The sequence below is a fragment of the Lactuca virosa genome, chromosome 3, assembly GCF_052849685.1.
Source record: "Lactuca virosa cultivar CGN04683 chromosome 3, Lactuca_virosa_CGN04683_v6, whole genome shotgun sequence".
In the NCBI taxonomy this organism is placed as follows: Eukaryota; Viridiplantae; Streptophyta; class Magnoliopsida; order Asterales; family Asteraceae; genus Lactuca; species Lactuca virosa.
Genome location: NC_136428.1, coordinates 19705555 through 19728323, shown reverse-complemented (window position 1 = coordinate 19728323; position 22769 = coordinate 19705555). Strand labels below are relative to the sequence as shown.

The following is a 22769-nucleotide window of genomic DNA, read 5'->3' as shown; positions in this document are numbered from 1 at the left end:
GAAGGTGAACATTAATGCACTGAGTTGAAAGAGATTTCGCATTCGGTTGGTATTTTTGAGCAAAATGATAGACTTGTTTGCGAGGGATAATCCAACTAGATGAAATTATTTAGTTACAATCAACTTAAATGTTTTGGGTGGAGATCGCGTCTAAACATGGTGCCTACCAAATTTATTCTGGACAAAGCTGAGGGATTGATATTGACTCTTTTCTATGTCATATTTGCTATTCTCACATGAAACAATTGATCATCTTTTTGATCTATTGTTTCGTAGTATCTTTCATTAGTCGTTAATGGGATATTGATTTTTCATCTTCTATTAGAGTTTCAGAGTGGATCATTTGTTCAGATCGTGCGACTTTAAATGAAGTGCAAAGAATGTGCTTTTATCCTTCCATCTTGTTGCTTAATATAATATTTGTGGTTAAAAAAAATGAAGCATGCCAAAAAAAACACATAGCAACGATGGTCAAGGAAGCATGTCAGTTTCATTTCAGGGCTTCATTTAATTCCACTTTTCAACTATTGGACATACTATACGGAACACTATATATGAGATTATATTACTTTACTCACGTGACGAGAATAGATAAAGTACAATCATTATCAATGATGTTATGTCAACTTGCTATATAGATTTAATAACTTTATTTTACCATATGCACAGAATATAATAACATGATATAATGACTTAATACTTAGAATTTAATCATTTATATTGCAACTGGTAAGATGTATAATCCACTATTAGATTATCCATGAACCACCCTATATAAGGAGGAGAACTTATAGATCGAGAACCCACAAACCTCTTCTATATCTCTCATTTTTCTGTCTAGTTGAATTTCAAGACCTCAATTATAGATGAAAACACCGTACTTTTTTGTTTTCTTCTTCTTCTTCTTCTTTTTAGGAATATCAGCATATCCAGGCATAAAAAGACAACACTATCCATGCAAAAACTTAGTTTTATATTTTCATGACGTTATCTATAATGGCCAGAATGCTGCTAATGCAACTTCTGCTATTGTAGGCGCACCCCAATGGGGAAACCTCACAATATTAGCAGACAAGTTTCATTTTGGGAATATAGCAGTTTTTGACGATCCAATCACATTAGATAACAATTTTCATTCTGTTCCAGTAGGTCGGGCTCAAGGGATGTATTTTTATGACACCAAGAACACATTTACTGCTTGGCTAGGGTTTTCCTTTGTGTTGAATAGTGCACAACATAAAGGAACCATAAACTTCATTGGGGCTGATCCGATTATGGTGAAGAGTAGGGATATATCGGTGGTTGGTGGGACTGGAGATTTCTTCATGCATCGGGGAATTGCAACTATTATGACTGATTCTTACGAAGGGGATGTGTACTTCAGGCTTCGTGTTGATATCAAGTTTTATGAATGTTGGTGATCACACTCATCATACAGAGTAAATTATCTGCCGACTGTAATAAAAGTCTGGGTTTATCAAAGCGTGCTGCAATAAAATAGTCTTTTTTTTTTCATGAGTTTAAAATGGTCGTGTAAGATGTTTGAATTACATACATAATTTTGTTTGAATGCATATATAAGTTATTCAAGATTAATTGCTACGATATATCGACCTCCTTAATATTTTGGATTTTTGGCTTTAAATAATAAGATACTAGGTACGAGACTCATATATTACATGAATTTGTTTAAAAGAAAAAACTAAATATAAAATTCTAAACATCTAAAAAGTTTGAATTTATAACAAAAATGAAAAAATATTGAATTATAAAAATTAAAGTGTTTTTTTCTTTAAATTTAACAAATAATTCAGATAAATAAATAAATGAAATTAATGAAGCAATTTTGAAATTAAAAGGAAAGTTCGTTAAGAAAACTAATATGCATTTATTATTGTATTTAAATACTATGTTGAATTTAATAAAATAGAAAAACTATAAAATGACATGTGGAATAAAAATTAATTCAAAATAACCAAAAATGACATTTGGTAATTTGAATAAGAGTATGACAAGTGACAAAAAAAAAATTTCATTTATTAGAGTAGATTTCGAAGAGTAAATCTTATTAATTACCAAGATAGCTAGCCAAAACTTAAACAATTCAAACCCGGCTCTTTGTGGAATTTGAATGGAACCACTTATTAGTATGCAAGTGGAAACATTGACATGTCCCCATAGGCAGAAAGAGTTTAGTGCAACATATATTATGTCAGTTATAAAAGCCCGGTAAAAAATAACTAAAATCTTCAAGGCCTTGATAGCAAAAACAATTAGCTATGGGTGCTTCTTCCCATACTGATTAAAGATGTCATGCAAAGCAATTCAACAAGGTGGGTTCCATTATTTCATGCTTTATGTTGAATGATTGAGCAATGGCGAAGCTACATGAGACGGTGGGGTACTACATAATCCCAAAAAAATGTCTTATATATAATTATTTGTAAATATGTGTTATATTATTGTACCCACAGACAAAGGGATTGTACCATGTTTTAATGATTGTGATAGAAAAACTACGTAAAATATATCTTTTCTGGTTGCTACAACAAGCGTAGTGAGAATAAATTGCGGAATCACATAGATGATCAAGTTTTAAACGATTTTTTAGTCACACTTCATTAAGAATGATTTGTTTCTACAGATTCTTGATGACGATATCATTGATTGATTTCAAGACATGACGACTAGGATGATTCAGTTGTAACTTTTGCTTAAATTATATGTTTTTTTTATTTATGACTTTAAATATTAAGAAATTTTTTGCATTAATATCTTGAATCTTGACAATATTTGTATCCATTTATCAAAATTTATGGCTCTGCCACTGATGATGAGTCGACGCCAATATTTAAAAATCTATCTAACCAACACAATTTTAGACTATGATCTTTAGTTTTAATGTTATTTTGTGCCAAATATATGTCTTTTACTTTTAACAATTAAATAACAATAATGTTTAACAAAATTCTATTTTTTTTCTAAAATTGGTAATATATTATTATTTTAGTATTATACATAAAGAAATAAGAATATTAGGTAATTGAGAAGTGTTATATTAATTTGTAGGAGTTAATGAATAAAAAATAATTAAAAAATATAATTATTTACCTTAAACCATATGAGCTCATTGTAAAAATGAATTATCTAGATGTTTTTTTGGGAATTTATTTTTGTGAATCATGTTATTTTTTATTCATCTATTTATTCATTTGTTTTTTTCACCAAAAAAATATGTAGAAAAAAAAAACTTTTTACCTTCCTACCAGAAAAAATTTCTTACCGGATATATATATATATATATATATATATATATATATATATATATATATATATATATATATATATATATATATATATAGTAGGTTAAAACCCGTGGAAACCACGGGTAATAAAAAAAAAATAATATTGATGATTAAAAATAATTATGAAACATCAAATTTTTATTAAAATTTTATTAAATTAAGTTAATGATTTTGATAGAAGGGATATAAATTTGAATAGAGTGTAAAAAAAGACAATCAATCATGCAAATAGCATTGATATACGAAAATTTTAATATAACAAAAACGTAATAAAAATAAATTAACAAAACACAATAAATTTAAAAAATTCTTTACTGCTCTCATGTAAATGTAAACCCCTTATGTTTATTAATTTTAACTTTTATTGTTTTTGAAATTCTTTACTGCTCTCATGTAAATGTAAACCCCTTTTGTTTATCCATATTGGTCTTCCTTATATTTAACAAATATAATAAATTCTTACTAATTAAAATAGAAAACCATTTACACATAAAAATTTTGTTAACCATGTATCTTATAATGTAGGGTCTCCAAAGTCAAATTCAAAACCGACAATAAACCCTTCCCCTCAATTCCTATCAACTATCATATCCAAATAATAAACCAAAAAGCATATTGTGAAAAAATTTCAATTTTGACATTGCTGTTTTAAACAAACACATTTCTTTCAAGAATGAACAACATAATTACTTTTATAATAAAAACTAAATGAGTTAGGTTACATTGTTATCAAAATTAATTGGTTACCAATAAAACCTAATAAATAGAAAATAAAATAATGGACGAACAGGACTTCTGACTTCTAAGCTTGTCTTGATCTTAATATATTATTTTTGTATTTTAATTGGTTTTTAGAACACACTAATCTTGGAAGTGAAATTGATTATATCGGTTCTTAAGATTTTGAAACCGGTGTATAAATCACTTGAAATTCTCCGATTTCTAGATATTTAAAAATATTTTATTCTCAAAAGTTTAAATAAATGAACATTCCTAATTTAATGTAAGTATAAGAATGAGTTGGTTTTGCAAAAAAAATGTTTATATGTTTGGTAATAAATATGTATTGAAAAAAAATGCAAATTTGCGTATATGTTTTCTGATGATGTCATCTGTTGAAGATATCTAGCCAAAAAAAAGCAAGTCATGTAGGCTAGGACATATTTTTGAAGGGTATATATGTAAAATACTTTTTTTTAATTGTTAAAAGATGAAATGATAAATTTACGGTATATAAAAGTTCATGATAGTTGATGAAAGGTATGCCTGAAGAGTAAGACAAGTCATAACTCTATAAATAACTTCAACTAAATCTTGGTCATCCTTGTCAACTCAGAAGCCAATGGTAAAATGGTAAATAAATGGAAATATGCATAGAATCGTAACAAAAAAAGTATGTTAAGTGATAAATATCCAATTTATTAGAGGAGATTGTGTGGTTCACCTTCAAGGGTAGTAGAATATAACTTCTTGAATACCGAAAACGAAAATTACATCAAATACATTGATTGTATCAGATCATAAAATATTTTTAAAAAAAATGGAAAAATGTACCTATCATCTAATATTTCCACAACAGGCTTCTTGTAAGCTGATAGCTAAGGTGAAATGAAAAGAAATATATAATGTCAGTTTTATATAAATGGATTTAAAAGATATAGGTTATATAAAAGGCTTAGCAAACTGACAAGCCATTCTTCCTACCTGTTTAATTAAAAATCCAGAATCAGAGGTCAATCGTATACTCCAAGCTATAAACCGAGTGATACTGGTCACTTTGAGTTTAAAGAAAAAGATGATAGCTTTATTTTTGGCTGCCAATTGTAAGTATGAAACTAAAGAAACCACAATCCAACTTGGAAATTGACAGAGAAATCATTTGTTTTCATTCCTTATCATTTCTTTTCCATCAATTTCAGATATGTTGTCATGAATTCAGATTTCATATTCTTTGTATAACTATAAATATGGAATCATAATGAAACTAAAAATTGGGTAAACTTTGAAAGATAGAAAACTGTAAGGATTGAAGAAAGAATTTCCTTGATAACAGGCATTTGATCACCAAAAATTAACAATATACCCATTTGAAGTATCACGATGGCAATTAGCTCGGTCACTTGTAATGCATGATTTTAAGGGTGGAATTAAATGGAATCGAAAAATATGTAGATTTTTTAGCGGGCATACCTTAAATTGAGGGCTGCAATCTTGAAATTTGAATCAGTAACGAAATGATTTTTCAACAATCGTAGCTAATTGAAATCAGAGAGATTCACAAGGTTCTGACTCATAATCATCTTCTAAGAAATAAACCTACTGAATTTATTCAACTGAGTTGCAAAAGAGCTGGCTTATTTGCATCACGGCTATTGTTCCCATCATACTTATTACTTATGAAAATAAGACTAACAACCCTAATCAAAACAAACCACAGAGAAAATATAAGAATTACCTCTCTTTATAAAAATTGAAATCTTAATTATGTCTCCTAAGTGAAAGATAATTTCGCAACTCTAGTTGAAACCTACAATCCAGGTGGAAATCACCTAAAAAATAGTGCACAGATGAAATTTTAACAAACTAAAACAGGAAAAAATAATCCCATTTGAGTTAAAAATATAACTTTATCAAATTTTAAAAATAGTTGACCCAGTTTTTGACCATATCTTTGACAGAAAGCTCAACCGGGAAGAGGAATGAGGATAGAATGTGCTAAAATGCTTCTGGTCTGTAAATGGAAAAATTCAGAGTCCAAAATCGTAATCTTAGCAAATAAAATACTGAAAATACTTTAATTTCATCCACAAAAAAATACTGAAAAGACTTCAATTTCATCCCACCCGGAAACGTCAAGGGGAAGGGTAGAAAGACAAACCTAAATTTCAAACTGCATTGTCGGAGCTGGGAGGGTGGAGACGGCGCCATAGCTTCACAACCTAGACATCACCTTGAATCCAGAGAAGAAGAATAAGGATTACCATTAACCATTGATCGGATCGAGGGTTCGAATGGGACAAGTATTAACCGAATCTTACCATAGAAGCCCTACTCCACTGATTTCAATTTTGGATAGATTACGTTCCTTATTTGTAAAAAAAAATTATCGTGATTTCAAAACAGATTAACAAGTGTTGAATTCAAAAAATCAGGGATCAGATAAGGAAACAAGGCAGAAAATCAGGAAGAGAATGAAGACCGGAAGATAAGTAAAGCACCGATTCAAATCCCTGATTTTTGGATTTTAAATAGGTGAAGATCATGTTCCTGATTTTGCTGAGGGATGAGTAGAATTGACCAAATGGTAATTTCGGGAATTCACTTAGAAAAATGAGTGGAAAAAATCGATTAGGGAGGCTGATTGATCGCTACGTGGCAAAAATGGTTTTATTTATTAGTATAGGGGATATACATATATATATATATATATATATATATATATATATATATATATATATATATATATATATATATATATATATATATATATATATATAGAGAGAGAGAGAGAGAGAGAGCTAGGTTCAGGTGTTTAAACTAATTATTGTGTTATTGTATGCATGAATATGGACCAATCAAAATTAAATAAAAAATTAAATAATTAAATAAATAAATAAGGGTAATAAAGTAATTTTATAAAAAACTTCCACAAATACTTCCTATAATTAAGCTAGTTATTTTGACTTTGACCTAATTTCTTCTCATTCTTATATACACGGCCGTTCACTATCAAAAACCCTATTCCACCATAAAAAAAACTTCCATCGACGTACACCACCTCGATTTACAACAACGCCTCACCACTTCCACCGATCCCCATCAATAATTGAAATCGTTTTTTGAATCTGAATGTACCCATTCCTCTTCAACCGCTCGTTAGATCGAGCTAAGGGATCAGTCAATCGATGGGGACAATCGACGGGATCTTCGTCGACAAATAAGCAGAAGCAGCTCGCGAGGTAAGTTGGCATCAATCTTCGATGATCTGCCCTAGGCCTTCTTGATCTCATCTCTAGCAACCACAGATTAAGGAGGGTGAAGTAGATGCGGTCGATGGAGCTCCGGCAGTGGCTGGAGATTATGAACGAGGGTAGGAATCGATCTTTGGCGAGCCCCTCCTTATTACATTGTTCGTCATCGGCGGTCCAATCAAGGGGAAGAAGAATGGATCGAAAGCAGATCGAATGGGGTTGCACGTGTTTGGACTGCACATAAAAATTTGATAGCTGAGACCCAAGAACTTGAGGGATATGCTTCTCTACTTTTGCATTACAAGGGCAGCAGGTATCTTTCCAGTTTTGCCCTTTGTATCAAAAGATTTAATAGATAGTATCATTAAAGTTTTGCTAATAAATCATATCTTGATTTTGTTTTTGTTAGGAAGCGAGTTGGAGGGTTGAAATTGGAGGAATTACCTGGTCTAGAAGCTTTGCAGGTTCCAGGTTGATGCACATAATTCCGATTCTGTTGGAATGGAATCATGAATTCCAATTCTGTTGGAATGGAATCATGAATTCCAATTCTGTTGGAATCTTAACTACAATCTGGCTTTGTTTTGACAGAATTTGATGCTTGAAGAACGGACCGCAAATTTGAAAGTGATTCTAAGCATTCTCAGGGAATATTATTCTTACATGATTTGATTCATGACAGTTATTTTCGTTAAATGTCTAATTTCATGGATGATCAAGGAAAGAGTTATTCTTTTGATAGAATAATCTACAATAGAATGATAGGAGTATATGTAATAATATATTCTGCTAGAATATTCAGGTCGAATAATATACATATTTTTTATTTGTTATTAGTGAGTATTTCATTATCATAGACTATTATATAAAGTTTTTACTTTTTTAAGAATGTAATGAAAATTTTGAAGTTGTACCCAAAAATGTGTTATTAGTCGGTGTTGGCATTCTCATAGAATATCATTCTAATAGAAATATTTATCCTGAAATTCGTAGAGAATATGATTCTAACAGAATAAAATCGGGTTTAATTAAAAAAATTATGTTATTATTAAAATTAAAGTAATTAAAAAAATTAGAATTTTAAAATCAAGAGAGTTAATTATCCCAAAAAATATAGAATTTTCCTTTTTTAAATTTATCTCAATTGTCTAAAATACCCTTAGAATGAAATTAGATGGTATTTTTCAATTATCTTTAATTTAATAATATATATTAATCACTTTCTTAAATTGAGTAAAATGATTGGTCCACATTTATGCATACAATAACACAATAATTAGTTTAAATAGAATAACTTAAGCCTATATATATATATATATATATATATATATATATATATATATATATATATATATATATATATATATATATATATATATATAAGATATAGATCCGGTAAGAAATTTTTTTGGGTAGGAAGGTAAGAAATTTTTTTTCTACATATTTTTTTGACGAACAAAATAAATGAATCACTAGATGATTCATTTGTAAGATGATTCACAAGAAAAAATTCCCAAAAAAACATCTTTATGATTCATTTTTAAGTAAATTAAGAAAAAATTCACTTTTTATGAGAATTTTAGTGAATAACAACAAAATCATTGTATAAATGAATCATCGAGATGTTTTTTTGAGAATTTTTTATTGTGAATCATCTTACAAATGAATCATCTAATGATTCATTTTGTTTGTTCGCGATAAAAATATGTAGAAAAAAAACTTCTTACCTTCCTACCAAAAATTTCCTTCTTATTTGATCTTGACTATATATATATATATATATATATATATATATATATATATATATATATATATATATATATATATATATATATATATATATATATATAGTCATACAATTAACAATTAAAAATAGACTAGCAAAGAGCTAACAAAAGATAGTGTCGACAAGGAAACAAAGCAAATACATGGAACACCCAAATGATCTACATCCACTTAGGCTGTGGGGAGTGGTCACAGCCAAACCCCCAACCAACTTAGCGCTACGTAGATATTTTATCATTCCACAACCAACCCACCTGGTTGTGGAAATGGTGTTCATTAGTGGGTTGGTAGTGAAGAGGCAAAAAGGAGGAGAGAGAATGAGAGAAAATGTGAAGGGAAAATTAAAGAACTAATAAAAATGTTTGTCTTCTTCCGTCTTCACAACCACTACAACCCACTTCACAGCCAGACCACCGATATATGGGGCGGTGTTCACAGGTGAGTTGGTGTGCCACATGTGTGCCACATAGGAAACTCACGCGTGGGTGTGAACCCACTCCGGATAGCCTTATGGTGCTTGAAGTCATTGGTTTTTTTTTGGGGGGCGGGGGTTGGGGGAGCGGGTTGAGAGGTGTGGGTTGAGTGGGTTTGATATGCAGTATGCAGTTTCCGTAACCCGATTCCACCATTTTCAATCCATGCAATAATTAATTGTACATTATTCTTCTATATTTGTACCAAAATATTTTTATATGTTTTTAAATTAGTTTTATATGTTTTTAATATTTTTTAAATTAGTTTTGTATGATTTTTATTAGTTTTTGTTCGTTTTAAAATTAAAAATTAAATGAGTTGAGAAAGATAAGGTTTCCATGTGTTATAGGTTGAGAAAGATGGAAGAAAGAATAGAAAGAAAATATGATGAGGCAGTGGGTTGAATGGGTTGGGAGTGGTCGTCCCCACTAGAAAAAAAACCATATGAGAGTTATAAGTGACAGAGATGTAGCAACCAAGTAAGCATCGAACATATTAAGGGGTCGTTTGATAGTTGTTGACTGAGTTAGAACTGACTGGGTTAGAAGTTGATTGGGTTATAAATTCTGATTGAGTTAACTTCTGACTGAAACTTGTTGTTTGATTTTACGTCTGACTGACCAAACAAAATGACAATATTACCCTCAAACAATATTTTTTTATAATAATACATTTATGCAATAATCTTAAACCACAATATATTATTAATTAACTCCATTTATACAATAATCTAAAAAACATGAAGATTAAAAGAAAAAATTAACATATCTCTTGATTGTCTTCACTTCTTCTTACCAATTGAAAAAAAAAACTTGTGTTTGCATTCATATGTACTAGATTTGAACCATTATCATAAGTGGTTGCTACTTATCAATATTGTTTCAACAATCACATGAATAAAATATGAAATACATTGATCCTGGTTACAATTTATAAAAACAAATCATAAAACTACAAAAGAAAAAAGCTTGAACTCAGGGAAAGGGGTTGTCACACTTCTTTAATTGATGGTAAACATTGATCAGTAACCCACCTGTTTAAAAATTTGTTTAGGATAACAAGATAACAAACCTCTGGTGTAACAAGGCAAAGAAACAATCCAAATGCAAAACCATAATAAGAAATCAAATACATAAGTCATCTACAGATCTAGTAAGCATCATTAGTATAACTCCAAGTTTAAAGTAGCATAATACCAATACAAATTTGCAGATTTTGATCTAAATTAATCACAGCACATCTCAAGGATCACTTTTCAAATCACTAGTTACTTGAATTTTATCCATTAGTATATGCTCGTTCTACCCCTAGCTTAAAAAAAATAACTCGATCTCGGCCTATCTACAAAGAACCTCCATAGTAATTCAAGCACCAAGCTTAAGCGAATCAGATGCTAGAGTTCAAGAACCCATAGTAAATTATTGAGCTTCTGATTTCATCACATCAACTACCTATTTCCGGGCAAAAAAGAAATCATTATGAAAAGAAATCAATTTTTTGTGAAATCAGAAGGAATCAACAAGTAATGGATTGCAATTGAAAAGAAATAGACCCATTTGAGATGGATTAACCTCATCTTCTTTCCAAATCAACATACCCATAATGCCAAATCGTGTTCCACAGCATAATCGGTACAAATTGAAAAACATCTTCAAGCATGAAAACGAAAAAAAATGAAAAGAAAAAGGAAATACCTTATTGGCGGTGGAAGAGGAAGACGATGAACGAACGATGGGGATGTAGGTAGGTATGACGATGCTTCAGGGGGTTGTGAGTTCAACATTGAAGGAGGTAGCCGGTGGTGAAGAGGATGGCGGCGGAGGAAGTTTCCAGCGAGGCTGAAGAGGATAGACAGAAGCAATAGAGAGGACGAGTGATGTCCGTTGAAGGAAAAGCTGCTTGGAGCGAAGGAGATGGTGAGCCATGGGTAAGGGTAAAAGACGTCTATTTTCCAGTCATCCTTTTATGTTTAGCGAATCGAATAAGAGCAATATGGATTGACTGTGGACCGAGTAAGCTAAGAAATAGAGATTATCAAACACACTGACCGGACCGGGTCAGTCAAAATGTCTGACCAGACCGGGTCAGTAAGAAATTAAACAGCCCCTAAGCATTAAATAAAAAAAATATATGTAAAGAGAAATTCTGCTAAGGCTGAAGGAAGTGGTAGCACTCCTAGCACACCGCAACATCAATTTTTTTTGCTGACATGCAATGTTTTAAAAACCGGTTTGAACCGGCCGGTCGAACCGGTTGGACCGGGAACCGGGAAAGAGAGCGGTTTAACTATCACCGGTTTTATATCTATTTCTGAACCGGATCGAACTGGCAGGTTTTTACAAAAATCCGGTTGAACCGGTTAAATTGAATAAAAACACATGAAATTGAAACCTTTTGGATAATAAACTTTGGTAGTTTTTTCATATTTTTTAAGAGTTTTTCTAAATAAAAGCACATGATAAATGTTATGAAGTTTTTTGATGCGTTTATATTCATCTAGGACTTTATTTTCTTTTTAATGCACATAGATTAATGTAAAACTTGTGGTTATGAGTTATTTTAATGTATTTAGATTGATCTACAACTTGTTTTCATGTGTATTTTAATGCTTGAACTTGTGAACATCAAATTCTTGATTTGTATATGTATGTATGTGTAGGAAAATACGAAAAAATATGAAAATTATAGAAACCGGTTTACTCAGCGGTCGAACCGGTTAAACCGGTTGAACCGGAAACCGGTCACCGTACCGGTTCAACTAAAAAACCGGTTTTTAAAACGTTGCTGACATATCATTTTTTTGCTTCCCCCTCGCTAGCATCTTTTTCTTAACATTTCATAACTAATGGTAGCACCCTAACATTCTTTGATTTTTTTTTATTTTCTTTTTCAAACTTAAATAAATTATATATTTTTTTTAAAACTCAAACATTAATATTAAATAAAAAAAGGTTACAATAAACTAAAACTTAAAATATGACTTAATAAATTAAAACATGACTTAATACCTAAAATTTAAAAGCATGACTTAATACTCAACTTAAAACATAATTTAAAACTAGATTTAAGACATAAATCCTACTACATATCGCAATTAATATTGTTTCGCAATCTCCACCTTTGCGTTTGCAAAATTCCGACGATCCTTTTCGGACAACTTCAAGTCACTTTTTAAAAAAAGCTTTAGCGCACAGTTCCTTTCTATTTCCTTTCTCACTTCCAAATATTTTTCATGCTTACTATGCAACCCTCGGATGTCGTTCCTCATCTCATCCACTTCACTCGATGAACTTTGAACACCTTTTAGCTTTCTTTTTGCTTTATCTCGTCCCATATGACGAGTTGGAACTTTATATGGATCTCGTTGTTGATGTCAATCACGATATGCGCATCAGAAGATTGATTGTGGGTTGGCTCGGAAGTTCTGGTTCGTTTGGACATACCCGTAAAATCATCAGCACTTTTTAGAGCAAGCCATTTTGGTTTGTTCTTCACAACTCCCCAAAACGCCTCATTTGCAAAAGCTTTACCGACTTTTTTCTTATAAATTTGACAAACTTTAGCTAGGACATCCACCTCATTTGCACTGTTGTGCGGGTTGCGGGTCGCGTTCATGTAGATGCCATTAAACTCCATTGAATTTTTGTTGGAGGTCCTCCATTTCGAGTATATTTGACTAGTAGAGCGGTACTCCTTATTCATTCGGGCACACAAACCTTTACAAACTCTAAATTTAAACGTTGGCCCATTTTGGTCGTCCTCCTTCGCCAAATCCTCCGATACATCTAGTCATGCTTGCGCCAATCCCCTATCTTCTTTATTCGTCTATCCTTCGCATTTTGCCTTTGCTTTTTCTTTTCTTTTTCCTTTAGGCCAACTTCGGGCTCTTGAACATGTCCTTCATCGGATGAATCAGTAGACTTATCGACTAGGCGGTGTGGTTCAGATTGAAAATTAGTTGGGGTTTGGGTTGGTGTTGGGGAAAGAATTGGGTTTCTTCAACGGACTCAAACAGATCAAGTTTGAGATTTGGACCGGGTATGGGTTGTGAAATTAGTTTGGGGTTGGGGTTGGTACAATGGCATGGGTTGAGATTGGAAATGAGAAGGGTATTGATTAAGTAGATATAATTGTGGAGCCATAGTAGGATAATAGTAACTAGCGGGTGAATGAATGAGTTGGTCGAGTGAAGTTCGATACCAAGTTGGTGATGAAAGGTTTGGTGACGGTAAGTTTGAATATATATATATATTTTTCTTTTTGGGATTTTGTTTTGGCTAGGTGAATTGATAAGTTTTTTGAGAGAAAAAATGGGATTCTGTGTGGTGAAATGTTGATGTTTAAGTGTTTATTTATAGTAGTTGGAATAAAATTCTAAAATTTAAAATTTTTTTAGTAAAAAATGGCTATTTTTTATTAAAAAAGAAAGATTTTTAAAGAAAAATTGGTTAAAGAAGGTTTGAATTCTAGTCAAGAGGCAACCACCAATCAAATCCATTTACTACTCCGTCGAGCCTAATGCACACGCCAAGCTGCATTTGACACCCCTCCCATGTTTGAGCCGAACAAATCTTTTTGATATAGCATCAAGTCGTCAACCCCACAAACACAAAGTGGCAGTGCTTCCCAAATTTTTTGGAGACTTTCCCAGTAGAACGAACTATTAGAAATATAGATATTTTGGCCGTTCAATTTTTTTTTTTAAAAACAGACTAGACTATTAGAATGATATAGTTTAAATGTTTAATAACCTCTACCTAGGTTTTTTTATATTAGTAACACGTTTTGTTGTTCCAAAAAGAAAAAAAAAATGATATGGTATATTAGTGTTACCATCTCTGCCAAAACTGTTGTAGAACATGTTCTTCTACACCATGATTTGCCTATCTTCTAAAAAATACAAAATAAAATAATAATAATAAATAAAATAAAATAAAATAAAAACCAATAAATATTGTTTTTCATAATTTTTCAACTCCTGGGTTTTTTTTCTACAATACACATATGCCCACTCCTCACCCCATCTACACCCCCATCCCCTGATATCTTTATTAGTTACAAGTCCCAAATTTGCAACCCAACTTATTAGTCCATATCTGCAATCCAATTTGTTAGCCCAACAAGATAAACTGTCCATGTCTGTGTCTCAGTATTGCACATCTACACCATGGCTCCATTGTAGCTTCGAATTGATCTCGTCCACAACAGTTATCGATCTATTCCATAGCTTAATATTTTTTCTCGTCGTCTCATGTTTTCTCAACTATTGATCTCTTCCACAGCTTCATATGGATCTCGCTGTCTCACGTTTGCTCCCCTCTTTGGCTCTCCTTCTCTAAGGTGCTGTTTGTTTTTTCGAAGAGAAAATGTATGAAGTCTGCGGACCACCTCTGCAATCCTCTATAGCAGAAGAGGTGGAACAAACGGCTGCGGCATTTAATAAAAAATATGTTTGTTTTTTAATAAAAAAAAACTCAGCTGAAATTAAACCTGCTATTTGTATCTGAATCTGTATGCAATACTCCAATTCTTGTTAGCACGATAACCCTGACATCCATTCTCCCATACTAAGAGGTTAAGCATCAACCAAGCTATTCACAATTGGAAATATATATATATATATATATATATATATATATATATATATATATATATATATATATATATATATATATATATATATATATATATATATATAGAGGTTTAGGTTCTATGAAAAACAAAAAAACCTTTAAAATATATAAAAAAAAAATACTTACAGATCACAATTTTTTTTTTTGACTTTATATATACAAAAATCGCAACTTTATTAACAAATTCATTGATTTTTTGAAAAAAAAACAAAAAAAAAAATTCAATTTTTTAATTTTTTTTTCAACGAATTTATTAAAAAAGCTGCGATTTTTGTATATATAAAGTCAAAAAAAAAAATATTTGTGATCTCTAAGTATTTTTTTATGTATTTTTATGATTTTTAGGGTTTTTTTTAAGGTTTTATTGTTTTCCAAATAATCCTTCCATATATATATATATATATATATATATATATATATATATATATATATATATATATATATATATATATATATATATATATATATATATATATTGTATCTGCTTCCAGTTTTTATACAAAGGTTGAGTATGTAATGTGTTTGGTGAAATTCTTTAAAAGTGATTTTATTTTAGAGTCAATATTTTCTTTTTGTACTTTTTCAAATTTGTCGAACTGATCTTGAATCTTCATTAAAATCTTGGAATTACATGCTAATCTTGAGGATTTTGACCTTCTAATCATCTTCTAGCTCTAGTAAAATTTGGTGAGCAGAGTAATTTTATTCCTAAGAAATACTTACTAAAGTGCTCACCGGCCTTTTGGCCCTTTAACATCAACTTCCAAGTGTACTTTTTAATCACTATTACAATAAATGTCAAATATATGACTTGTATGCGTAGAATCCGTACATATCCAACTCTACTGCACATGAATGTATATAAGGTTGACTTTTAACAATTATGTTGTTATCATTATCATGGTTAGGGTAATGGGAGTGGTGTTACATTTGTTACGGTCCATCTAAATGCCAATTAGGATTTACAGCATTGTCTCAGTTTTTTGCTATTTGCAAGGCGTGAATTGTCATTTTTGTCATATTCATTTTTCTTGCAATTTATTTAAAATTATATTTTAAAATTTCAAACATATTATTTTTATAAAACCTAAAGATTCATTAAACTGGAAAATAAACTTACAAACATACTATTTATTTTAAAAACACAAGACTAGAAATTAAAAACATCACAAGACCACTAGAAATTTAAAAAAATCACACTGGAAACTTAAACACACAACTCACTAGAAATTAGAAGACAACGAGTTCAAATTTGAACAAATTTTGGACATTACCTCATAATTTACCAAAACTCAACAAGGTGGAAATCGTTATTATTTTCAACACGATAAGCCTGAAGAGAATTCTGTAGCAAAGTATTTTCATTTTCACCATTTTCGGCTTCATGCATCACCCTACGAAAAACATTAAACCGAGTTGCAAGTGCGTTTGCTCGCCTCCAATTGGCATACATTTCTTCTTTACGTTGAGGTACGGGGGCTTTGCGGTTGTATATGTCGGTGACTCGCCTCCAAAAAGTAGTAAGAAGGGTGTCATTATGGATTGGATCTTCTGTTACATCAACCCATGAACGAGCGAATAACATCTCTTCTACAAGAGACTAAACATGAGCCATTTTTAGTGATGAGGTTTAAAAGAACATGACAAATAAGAAAGTTAAGAGAATTGAATTAAGAAGATTTGAATGAGGTGAAGAATGAATAAAGATGATGGTATTTATAGTTGAAGATTGAGGGTTTAAAATTTGAAATTTAAAAAAAAAAACGGTTATATTTTTGAAATTGAGTATTTTTTGGAAAGAATGTAATTTTTGAAAAAATAAAATTTTGTAATAAATCGGTAAAACAAAAAACAATACCAACGCTTCACTCTCTCTCATCGATAAACCATCGCCGAGTTGCCGAGCCGAGTTCGACTGTAACATCCCAAAAATTTGAGCCAATTTAAAACTTTTGATTCATTTGAAACCATTCAATTATTACAATTTGTTTTCAAAATAGTTTATACATCAGAGTTCCCAGAAATCATAATCGTAAATCGAGGAAGTGTACGGTCACGCCTTCGCCTACCCGCGGCCATCCGATGAACCTGAAACAATAAACTGAAACTGTAAGCCCGAAAGCTTAGTGAGTTACCCCCGAAATACCAACCTCATATAACCATAATCATATCATATCAACAAATACAGAACAGCCATGTATCTCGAGTATACAGTGTGACTGGTCCGCCCGCACCGGGCCTTCAGTCCACCCGGTCCACTCTCTGAGTCTACAGTATGACTGGACCGCCCGCACCGGGCCTACAATCTATCTGGATCTATCCCTAGCCTTCGGTATGACTGGACCGCCATACGGGCCTACAGTCTATCTGGACCGCTCGTAGGGTATGTTGGCCTTCAGCACGAAGCAGGACCGCCTCAACCCAAACATCAAGCAAATAACCATGTGCACATATAACAGGTAATCACATAATAGTCCATAGACAGACAAACCGATCTAGCAGATCATATAGTATAGCAACATCCTAACCAGGATACCGACCTAACCGGTCACTAACTTAGCATCATCCTATATACCAGGATACCGACCCTAACTAAGTCACTAAACATAATACCGTCCTAATTACCAGGACGCCGATCTAACAGATCAATAAACATATCAACAATCCTATAACCAGGATGTAAATCAGTAAGCATATCATGCAATAATCCAAATACAAACCATAAAGGGCCGGCATTGGTGCCTTAGACCCTATTGATATAGTGAGGATAACTCACCTTGCAATGTCGGACTGAACCACAAAAACACGCTCCCGAAACACTGCCCCAAACTCCAACACCTATAACCATCAATGATCCAATCATAAATACCCACTTACCAATTATCCTCAAAAGTCAAAACGGTCAACCCTTGGTCAAAGTCAAAGTCAACTATCAAGGTCAACAGTCCATGTTGACCTCAATTCGCCGAGTATCCTCAGCTACTCGCCGAGTTCCTTACATAACTTGCCAACTCGCCGAGTCACCATGCCACTCGCCGAGTCCAAGGCAATCTTCATCGGACTCGCCGAGTTGTTCATCCAACCCGTCGAGTTCATGACCATCTTCATATGACTCGCCGAGTCTACCATGCGACTCGCCGAGTCCCTTCAGTCCTTCATCCATACAGATGCTTTTTAAGCCACGCTAAGACTCCATACTGCAGATCCAACTTCCCAAGGCATACTTATCACGTAAAGTTGCAAACTTTACGTGCATGTAAGGCTCTAATGACTCATAATGCCAAATCCAAGCTTGAAATGGGATTTTACACTTAAGGAGGGGTTCATACTTGCCAAAGCTGATAGCTTTATGGACTTACAAATCAAAGAGGGTTCAGATCGGAGGTTACAACTTCAGATCTGAGCTCATACCCAAAAAAATAGCTTCATAACCAAACCAAGAAGCCCTAATTTCATCCAAAGAGATCTAGAATGAAATGGAGTTGGGATAACAGCTTAATACCTTCCCAAAAGATGCCAACTGAAGTAGATCTTGATCCCCACGAATTCCTTGCTTCAATCCACTTGTTTCCCCCAAGATCTTCTCACCAAGAATCCTCTTCCAAAGCTTAAAACACACAATGGGGCACACACACACGTATTAGGGTTTGCTAAGCTCTCAAGGGACTGTAAAGAGGCTGAAGGTGGCTTATGATTCTTTAAATAGGGTGCCAAACCCCGGAAATTAGGGTTTTACCATCCAGCTCCAACTCGTCGAGTCACTCTTCCGACTCGGCGAGTTGGTCACTTAACACGTGGTCCAAACCCGTTGCTACTCGACGAGTCAGGCAACCAACTCGTCGAGTAGACCTTGAATTCATGAGAATTCATAACCATATATTGGTATTCGAGAATCGGGGCGTTACATCGACATGTCGAGGCCTTGGCCCGGTGTTCGCCGGGGTCGCCGAGCTCTTTCCCGAGTCCACACCGAGCAGTCTTAGAGAATGATTCCGTAAATGTCAAATAGATTTGACGATTTGTTACTACTGTCCAACTATACATGTATATTGTTTATGTTCCTAGATTTAATCTTAGTATAAACTTTATTCATTTTCTGGTGTAAGTTAGTTACACACTATAATATGTATTTTTTATTTTATTTTAAACCAGAGGTTTTCTTGATTATGAGATCATAATAGCTCGTCCTTGGTCCCCGGTTACATAGCTTAAATTTTAAAATTGTTTTAATGTGTTTGGTTTTCAATAAATTTTGGTTATATATAGATGATGGATTTATTGCAAGATCATAAGGATGCTAACGTAGAAGAAGGTTTTGCAATAAATTTGCGGATTCTATGTCATTGCTCAAGACATGGAATGAACTCTGATTTTTTTCAACATTATATTGAGACTGTGTATTATACATTTAAGAATGTGTTAAGAACTTCGACCTTTTTAAGTTCGGATTTATACACTAACTCCAAAAGATAAAATGAAGTATTCCGTCTTATCTTTACAACACCACTGACCTCTCATTTTTATGATTTTTCTGTGATTTTATACAAATTTTATAAGGTAGCAGGTGCAAGCTGTATAATTCAGTATTTTTATTTTAATAGCTTTGGACCAAAAACATGTAGGGATTGGAATCTAATTATGATGTCTAAATATGAGCGAAAATGGACATTCATACCTTTCCTATGGGTCTAACCTCACCTCAAACGAAATATTTGTCTATGATTTTATATGAATTTTACAAAATAGTAACAAACGCTTAAATAAAACAATAACAGCTTTACATATACTCACACACATACGGTTAGGGTTTAGGTTTGCAATCCCTCCCCACCAAAACTCTCGACACCTCAAACACACAACATATTTCAGAGGTTTGATGTGTGGCTCGGCCCCAAGAATACACGAGGATGATGAAACTTACCTAAACTTGCACGATTGAGAGCTCTTTTGTAAGACCGTAGGACCACTTTGTGATTTCCTTTCTTCTCCTTGTGACCCTTGGTCGGAGAAATGGAAGAGGGAGAAAGGGGGATCCGCCTAGGCTAAATATAGAGGGAGATTAGGGTAAAGGTTTTCTAGGGTTGTCACTTTAAACCTTGGAGTTTTGTATTTGTCCTTTCTAGCCTTTCTATCATTAGAATTAACATTTTTAATCCTAAAAATTTTTAATCCTATAATTCCAAGTATATTGCACCAAACAAATAAATAAATAAAACTATTATTATTTAGAAAAATAAAATGAGACATTACAAGTATCGACATATGTAACTGAACATATATATGTTCATAGATAAACATTGGTAATTTTTGTGTGATTCTATGGATTTGTGTTGAACTCACCACTATATTACCAGACCCTAAGGAAAGTGCAGGGTATACGAGCATACACACCCCTAAAAAATAGGTCTGCATTTTAGCCAAATTATATATTTAATATATTAATATATATCATTTTATTCAAGTTTATAGCCCTTCTTTTATGCGTCTTTCTTCACAGTCTATTCCACCTCCCATTTCTTTTACTATATCAGTTTCCAAAACTTACACCAAAACTTTTATTAATTTGTATGTTTTAAGGGCGTGTTCGGCACGGAGCGTTTGAGAGCTTCTAGCTTCTACCGTTTGACAAAACGCTGCGTTTTGAACAGAAAGTCTCGTTCGGCACTACAAGCTTCTAGTGTTTAGTTTAAACAAAACGCTCCAAATCCAAATGTTATTTCATGTAGCGTTTAACAAAATGTTACAAGCTACAAGCTACTCGCTACCAGCTAATTTTGCCGAACACGCCTTAAATAATTTAATTTATTTTTTACTCATGTTACATTTACAACCCCTTGTCTATGCTTCTTGCTTACAATATATCCCATCTCCAATTTCTTTTAGTGTATCCATAAGTTACATATTTAGCACTATAGTTTTTATTAATTTTCATTTTCTCTCTTTTTAATTAATTTAATCTATTTTTAGTTTTCCTACATCACAACTCACCCTCTTAAATAATTTCGTTTATATAAAAAGTATTATTTAGGAGCTCATTTTAAACTGTTGAACCAAAAAACCAATCTTGGCCGTTAGAGAAAAACATAATTGTTTTCTTCATTTTTATTTTATTTTTATTTTTATGACTATTCTTTTATCGAGAAAAAAACGAATAAACCAAAATTCATAATTTTTATATTCTTTTCATAGACATTCATATTGATATACAAAAATTGATTTTTTTTTCAAAATAAAACTCACTTTGTTTTGTTAGGGGTTTTTTTTTTTTTTTTAATATTTAGGCTTATTTTTTATCGAAAAAAATATAATAAATATCTCAAAATTCATAAATTTTGGTACACTTTAAATAGACATTTATATAGATATAAAAAAAGTTTTTTTTTTTCACTTTATTGGTCAGATTCACATTGCGAAGCGGATTCACACTGTGAATCAGAAATGCATATAATTTGATTATTAACATTCACAATATTGATCTGACTTCCTACACTTTGATAATTCACAAATTAATTTTATGAAATTAATATGTGAATCGAAATATATTGCTTTATAAATTTATAATATTTTAATGTTTTGATTACACATAAATTGGTTTGTAAAATTCAGAAGTGAATTTATTCACACAATGAATATGAATTGTATATAATTCAATTTTCAAGATTCACAATGTGAATCTACCTTACTATTATTTATACTTTGAATCTAAACTGAATATAATTTTTTTTTTCAACATTCACAACATTAACCTGAGCTAAACTTTGGAGAAAAATAAACATTGTTTTTTATGCATCAACATGAATATCTATTTCAAGAGTACACAAAACTATGATTTCTGATATATGTATTTTGTTTTTCCAATAAAAACTAAACCTAAAGATTAAAAAATAACAAAATGAAGTGATTTTTTTTAAAGTGGTTTTGTAAAATTCGCAATTGAATTTGTTCACACCGTGAATCTAAGGTATATATAATTCAGTTTTCAACATTCACAATGTGAATCTGACGTACTATTATTCACACTATGAATATGTACTATATATACTTTAGTTTTCATCATTCACAACGTGAATCTAAGCTAAATTTTTGATTTTTTACATCCATATGAATGTCTATTTAAAATGTACAAAAAACTATGAATTTTGATATATCTATTTTATTTTTTTGATAAAAACAAGCGTAAATATAAGAAAAAACTAACAAAACAAAGTGGATTTTTTGAAAAAAAATACGTTTTTTATATATCAATATCGATGTCTATTGAAAGAAGATAAAAAGTTATAAATTTAGGTATATTCGGTTTTCTTTTTGATAAAAAAATAGTCATAAAAAACGAAAAAAAAAGTTTTTTGTTATGATCTGATGTATGTGCGTCCACCCTAAATGATGAAAATCTATGGATAAGATTGGTTCTTTAGTTTAAAATGGTTCTATTTGAACTTTATATATATATATATATATATATATATATATATATATATATATATATATATATATATATATATATAGAGAGAGAGAGAGAGAGAGAGAAAGAGAGAGTTATGTTCAAATGTTTCCAACAAGTATTGTGTGCATGGATGCACCAATCACAATTTAGCAAATTA

The 22769-nt window shown here is 31.7% G+C and overlaps 1 protein-coding gene across 1 annotated transcript; it reads left to right on the top strand.

Annotated features, from left to right (window-relative positions):
• The first annotated feature begins 755 nt into the window (after positions 1-755).
• LOC145165311 (disease resistance response protein 206-like) lies at positions 756-1607 on the top strand. Its single transcript, XM_079084026.1, has one exon. The coding sequence runs from the start codon at positions 867-869 to the stop codon at positions 1419-1421; it is 555 nt and encodes a 184-aa protein (XP_078940152.1). The 5' UTR covers positions 756-866; the 3' UTR covers positions 1422-1607.
• The last annotated feature ends 21162 nt before the right edge of the window (positions 1608-22769 follow it).

Bases quoted from the DNA above. Each gene is read 5' to 3' on its own strand.
- LOC145165311 (XM_079084026.1), top strand. From the start codon at position 867: ATGAAAACACCGTACTTTTTTGTTTTCTTCTTCTTCTTCTTCTTTTTA.